Here is a 6,508-nt window from a genome sequence, read left to right as displayed (position 1 = left end):
TTGAATGCCCAGCTGGAAAGGAGCTGAGTTAAGATGTTTGGAAGCAGCTCCCCAGTTCCACTGGGTGCTGGGACACATCCCTTGCACTTCCCATCTTCTGGGCAAATACTATATTCTGTCTTGTATGGGAAAATTTCCATTTGTTTCTTTTTTCACAGATTTTCCATAGGGCACATGGGTGACAGTGAAATATCCAGATCAAGAGCAATATCTTTGCTCCCAAATATACTATGTAAACTGGAGAGAGATTGATTGGAAATGAGAGGCTAACTTGAGATGATCCATAGACTCCCAGAAAGTGGAGACACTCTGTGAAGAGTATGAGCATGTGTAGAATTTCCTATGATTTTATGTTTTCAAAAGGAATCCTGTGTTAAAGATGCCTAAGTGCACAGTGTATGTCGCCTCGACAGATTTCTGAAAACAGTGAAGGCCAGTGGCACTTAGAGGAATAGATTTGCTAAATTGAGTGTTTCCATTTAGGTTTTTCAAGTGATAATTCAGTGTACATGGGTTCTTTTGTACATACTGAGCTCCTTCTTGGGAGGTCTTGTCATTTCTGCCCTTCTCCATCTTCCTTGCCATCCTCCTTCCTCTCCCTCCACACTAAGCTCTGAAATGGAAATGCTAAAAGGCAGGGTATCTAACATGTGTTGTGTTGAGAATGGAGAGAAGAACCCACATTCTAGAGAGAAGTGAAAGAGGGAGGAGTCAGAGACCCATAGGGTAATTTGGCAAGGTGGACAGAGTTTGGATTAGTAGCAGCAGAGACCATCTCCTCTAGAACTCTAGGACAGGTGCACACACCAGTCTGACAGTTACAGGTGTTTTCCTTCAAACTGGTTGCCAGGTTGGAATGAGTGATGACATCAGAGGCTTCCAACCTTCCTGATTGGAAGGGACAGACTCTGTGGACCACTGGCAGTGCAGTGGGCAACAGTTTGTCCTCAGCACTGTTCTTCACCTGGTTTCTCCCGTTTGGAGAAGAGCGAACAGATTCCTATACAACCAAATTCTGGAAGAAGGCTTTGCCTTAGTAAGAATCTAGGTTTTGTAAAAGGAAGACAGAGTATTGGAGAACTTATGGAGGATCAACAAATCTCCCAGTCTGGGCAATCGCCTTCCCAGCCAAGCACCTCAGAAACCCACCTGGAAGTGGTGGTAGATGATGAGATCCCAGGTCCATCAGGTGAGAGAGCTAGAGTGAGAACTGATTTGACATGATGACTGGTAAGGAGGAAGGAAGGGGTAGAGAAGCCAGGAAAGGTAGACTAGGGAGCCCACTTTTGAAGTCTAAAGTTCCTTGCCATGGGACAAGGTAGTCCACATGGATGGAAAATCTGTAGAGAAAGGAGTTGGGTTAGAAGATGAAATCTAAGCATAGGAAGTAGGTAGAGGAGATGTAAAAAGGGTCACTCCCCCATGGAAGAAAGTATCCGTAATGAGGAAGAGTTCTGAGGAACAGGGAGATGGGACACTGGTAAAGAGAATCAGGGGCACATGTTTATCAGCAAAGGGGAGAGGTTGAACAATAGCTCAGAAGAAGGTAACAGTTGAAGGTCTTGGGTGTGGGAGGTGAACTGGGATCAGATAATGAAAGGCTGAATTCCAAGTACAGGAGCTTGACTCTGCTTCCTTTACTCAGCTCTGTGGGTAAAACCCTGCCTCCCATGTCGGTCCTCGAGGAAGAGAGAGTGGACCTCAGAATCTGAGGAAGACTCGGAGGATGATTCCCCAGGGATTTTTGATTCTGCACCCTGGGTAGAATCTGGCCTCCTGCCTGAGACCACTGGTCTAAAGAGAAAGAGAGAGTCCTCCACTGAATCTGAGGATGAGCTGGAGGATCTGGAAAGTGAGCTAAATCACCCCTGGGATGTGGAGTCACTGTGTGGCCTCAAAATGAAACTCAAAAAACGGCGCATGGACTTGGTGCAACCAGAACACCATGAGGTTTTCAAGAGGCTTCTAGGTAGGGAGACACCCAGGTAGTGCCCTCCAATCCTTTCTTTACACAAAGAAGGAACTTACAGCCACTGCACTTTTCCAAAGAGCCCTGCTATCCCTGAGATCCCCATTCTTGGAGGACTCAGGACCCATCTCCCTGAGAGACTTTTAGATGATGGATGCTTACATTAGACCTGACAAGGTCTCTGCTTGGAATCACAGAACTTGGTTCCAATTGTCCTGATTGAAGACATCTTGACTCTAATACATTTCCTCCTCCATGAGAAAATGACCTAGTAATTCTCTGATTCTGAGGTGGTGGTATATTCTTGGGTGATGATGAGCCTTCACAGTTTACTCAAAGCTTTTATTCATATAGATATCCAGATGTTACCCAAACCCTCACTCAGTTGTTTCTCTGGGGGGGTGGTGGGTCTCATGTCAAAGCAACTTGCCCAAGGAATGTTCCTGTCCTCTATCTATCCACCTTTATTGGGCTCCAATCCCACACCTTCTCCAGGGGAGGTCCTGTTCTCTCTGCTCTCTATCACCCATTGAAACCTCTTCTGGTTCCAAACTAACACCAGTGTTCTGTTCACAGAGGATCCTGTTGTCAAAAGATTCCTGGCCTGGGACAAGAACCTGAGGGTGTCTGACAAGGTGAGGTTGCTTTCCACTGGGAAGTGTTACTGATCCAGCACAGCCTGGAGTGGGAAGGGCTTTCTGACCCTATGGTCCTCTATTGGGCTCCAATCCAACACCTTCTCCAAGGGAGGTCCTGTTCTCTCTGCTCTCTCTCACCCATTGAAGCCCCGTGAACATGGTCCCATTACTCACCCCTCAGGGAGGAGTAAATCTATTAGAGTCATAATGTCTGCAATCAGGATGATTGGAACCAAGCTCTGTGATCCCAAGCAGAGACCTTGTCAGGTCTAAACTAATGTAAGCATCCATCATCTAATAGTCTCTCAGGTATATGCATTCTGAGTCCTCCAGACATGGGGGAGAGATCAGCCATAGCAGGGCACTTTGGAAAAGTGCATTGGCTATAGAAGAAATTATAGCATTGTAGTATAGTTTTTTTTCCCCCTCACAATTCCCTAGTCAAAACAAACACACAAGCTCCACATGGTCCTTCTCTCTGCCTCTGCATACAGCCAAAAAGATGTACCAAGTCCTGGCACCTTTGTAACTTGTCAACATCTCCCTTCAGGGCCTAGCAGCTTTTTGCAGAGAGGACAGGTGGACCTTGCTTCTGCTTGGGTTGCTTGGGCTCCAAGTCCGAGACCACAGTCTTGCATGTCTATCACCTCTCTGCTTGATACCACCTGAGGTTCTGGGCTCCTCTCCTCTTTGCTCTCCCTAGGATCTCCTATTCTTTAGCTTACCCAAGACCCTCCTCACCCAGCTGACCTACATGCCTTCTCTCAAAAGGTCGCCTCAGAGCTGGCCCAGTGCACATCTAGGCCTCCTCTCCCCCTGACTGCTCCGACTGACCTTGGTCCTTCTTGTCCTTCCCCAAGGAAGCAGGTCTCTTTACTTGGTTACTTTATCTTAGTGGCACTCTCTACCCCAGACCTCCATTCCTCTGTCCCCTCTTTCCTCCTGTTCCAGGATGTGACCTCTCTGTCTTTCCTCTCTCTCCATCAGTACCTCCTGTCTATGGTCATAGCTTATTTTAGCCGGGCTGGCCTCTTCTCCTGGCAGTACCAACGAATCCACTTCTTTCTGGCCCTGTAAGTATTTGGTCTCCATCAATCAGAACTCACTACCTGGGAGGGTAGAAACTGTCCTTTACTTTTGGCCTGTTTGTCCGGTTTACTCTGTGTAGAAGAAATTGTAGCATTGTAGTATAGTTTTTTCCCCACAATTCCTGACTCAAAACAAACACATAAGCTCCCTAAAAGCCAGTTTTAAAAAAATAAAGGAAACTTGAGAAGAGTGGAGGAAAGCATGGGCACATCCTGTCCCTGGCAGAGAGACTGGAGTTGCAGACACATCTTCCTTCCTGTATCTACACTGTTCTGTCTTCTGCCTCTGGATTTCTAAAACAGATGCCCAACTCCCAACCTGGCACAGGTGCAGTGTAAGGTGCTCCCCTCTGGTCCTTCATACATGTGTCTTCTCACATTTGTGGCATTCTATGTACCCCCTGAAATTCCTTCCAGGATGGATCCAACCACCTCTTAGGCCTCCTCCACAAGTGTTGCTCACTGCTTTCCAGACAAAGGCTGGAGTCCTTCAGAAGGTGTGTGTCTGGCAGAGACCTCTGGACCAAGGCATGGTCCTCTGTAACACTTAATAGGGCTGGTGCAGTCCTGTCTGAAGATGGTCCTCTGGGAGTCCCTTTTTTAGAAGCTGACTCCAAGGGGAGGCTTTTCCTGGTTGTGTTGCTGAGGAGCAACCTGGTTTCTTTCCCCAGCTACCTGGCCAATGACATGGAGGAGGACAACCAGGCTCCTAAACAAGACATCTTTCATTTCCTCTACGGGAAGAGCTATGCCCAGCGTCCCCTGTTCCACAAACTGCGCTATCAGTTCATCTGCTCCATGGGCTGGAACACTCGGGTTTCCAAGGAGGAGTGTGAGGAGGTGGGTGGTGCTGTGTGTGCTTGTGGGGGGAGAGGGATGGGCTGACTGGAGAGACACAGGGAGGTGGGTGGCTGCAGGTGGGCTCTAGGGAGGAGAAAACTCCGACAGCTGTGCAGGGAGGGAAGGATTTCCTGGGCAGTCTTCAGTTTTTTGTTTTTGTTTTTTTTGTGTGTGGGGGGGGGGGCGGGGGTTTGTTAGTGAACAAAATGTGTACCTCAATTTACTGTATACCATCTAACAAAAATTTAGTGGAAATTTATCAGATATATATAAGTGATTCAAGTAATAAAAGAAAGTCTCATTTCAAGAAAATGAACTTCTTGAGGAAAAGTAAAGTACATTAAAAGTGTAAAGACAAGTCCAATTTCTATGCAATAAGGGAACTACAGTTTAATAAAGCAGATTCAAGTGATTTTTTTCCATATGTATCTTTGGTCTTTAATATATATTTATGTATAGATGGATCTAACCATTGTAAACTATGGTTTATTTTAAAGGAAGTGGATAAATGAGATGAAAGGAATCTTTATACTAGACTAAAATTATTCACAAAGCAGAACATTTTACAGTGAAATATTTTTTCATTCATAGAATTTTTACACAATTAATTTCTACTTTGGATGTAACTAAAATTATAGTTTAATTATTTGTCTAGAACACTAGAACACTGAGATATACTCTTTAGTTTTAAACAAAAATCATACCAAAATTATTCATCTGCCAGTCTTATAGTCATGTAAAAATTATAATAGGGTTTCAGTGATTATTCATGTAACTTAAAAGTTTTTTTCATGTACTCAAGCAAAAACTTCACTACATTAAACCATTATTCTATTCAAATCAGAGACAATGATAAAGCTGTCTCTTGATAAAATCAAGTTTCCAAATTTGATTCAATGGGACACCAAAACCACTGTCTCTGTCAAAGCATCTTTACAAAATTTTCCACACAGGTAGCATAATTTAGTTGTCCAATATAAAATGGGAAAATATACTCAATTTTTATTGAAAAGAAAGCCGAAAATATGATGTCCCACATCTTACATAATATGCTCCTAATATATAGCCATGTTAGTAATAAGTAAAATAATGTTGTGATATCCATATATAGCTACTTCATTTGTCACCAGGATAAATAAATCTAATAATTACACCTTGATAGCTGACAGAACTTGTTAATAGAATCAAGCCTCTCAACATTTTATTTAAGATATTTGTAAACTGCTGAATCATAGTAACTAGAAAGAAGAAATTGTAGCATTGTGTATAGTTTTTTCCCCACAATTCCTGACTCAAATCAAAGTGAACTAATTTTAAGGAATGTGAAAATAGATTAACCATGACTTCAAAACACTCAATATCTTGTAAACTCATCAGCTTTTTGGGGGGCTCTTTTTCTTTTCAGATTCAAGCTTATGATCCCGAGCTCTGGGTGTGGGGCCGAGATCGCACTCTTATTCCCTAGAAGACCCGGAAGAATGGAGGCCTGAGGGGAGAATCAAAATTTTGTATCTCTGGCCTTATGACAGAGTCACTGATTGTCTATTTAGGATGCTCAAGGACCTAACTTCTCGATCCACTCCTTTACACCTCCACTCATAGCCACTGTGTGCAGATGGTGAAACAGACTGAATCCAAGTCAGCTTCATGGTCTCAAACCCCAACCACACAGATGAGCTTCTATATGTGCTGAGTGCTATGAGGCTACTCAGCCACACCTGAGAAAGAACAGCTTATCACACAGGATGTGCTAGAAATCCTTAACCCAGACAAATTGGGCCCAAATGTCAGCAGTGGTGAAAGGCTGATCTTGGTCTAAAGTGAATGTCCTTTAGCCATGAATATCTCACTTCCCTGTAAATTGTCTTTTTACCCTCTCCTTTTAATTCATCTTGGGTCAAGCATCTCTTAAGGATACCAAGCATGAAGATGATTTATTTATAGGATTATCATAGTTTTAGTATATATAATAA

General features: G+C 43.8%; 1 protein-coding gene across 1 annotated transcript; it reads left to right on the top strand.

Annotated features, from left to right (window-relative positions):
* The first annotated feature begins 1,083 nt into the window (after positions 1-1,083).
* On the top strand, positions 1,084-6,000 carry LOC114082799 (speedy protein E4-like). The gene is made up of 6 exons (XM_071605446.1): positions 1,084-1,189; positions 1,646-1,969; positions 2,546-2,604; positions 3,595-3,680; positions 4,367-4,535; positions 5,941-6,000. The coding sequence occupies exons 1-6, from the start codon at positions 1,084-1,086 to the stop codon at positions 5,998-6,000; spliced, it is 804 nt and encodes a 267-aa protein (XP_071461547.1).
* The last annotated feature ends 508 nt before the right edge of the window (positions 6,001-6,508 follow it).

Source organism: Marmota flaviventris, chromosome 19, assembly GCF_047511675.1.
Source record: "Marmota flaviventris isolate mMarFla1 chromosome 19, mMarFla1.hap1, whole genome shotgun sequence".
Taxonomy (NCBI): domain Eukaryota; kingdom Metazoa; phylum Chordata; class Mammalia; order Rodentia; family Sciuridae; genus Marmota; species Marmota flaviventris.
Note: the sequence above shows the minus strand (reverse complement) of the source record. Positions and strands in the feature narration are given on the sequence as shown.

Coding starts and splice junctions, on each gene's coding strand:
- LOC114082799 (XM_071605446.1), top strand. CDS start 1,084: ATGGAGGATCAACAAATCTCCCAGTCTGGGCAATCGCCTTCCCAGCCA. Junction 1,190..1,645: donor TGAGATCCCAGGTCCATCAG/GTGAGAGAGCTA, acceptor TCCTTTACTCAG/CTCTGTGGGTAAAACCCTGC. Junction 3,681..4,366: donor ATCCACTTCTTTCTGGCCCT/GTAAGTATTTGG, acceptor TTCTTTCCCCAG/CTACCTGGCCAATGACATGG.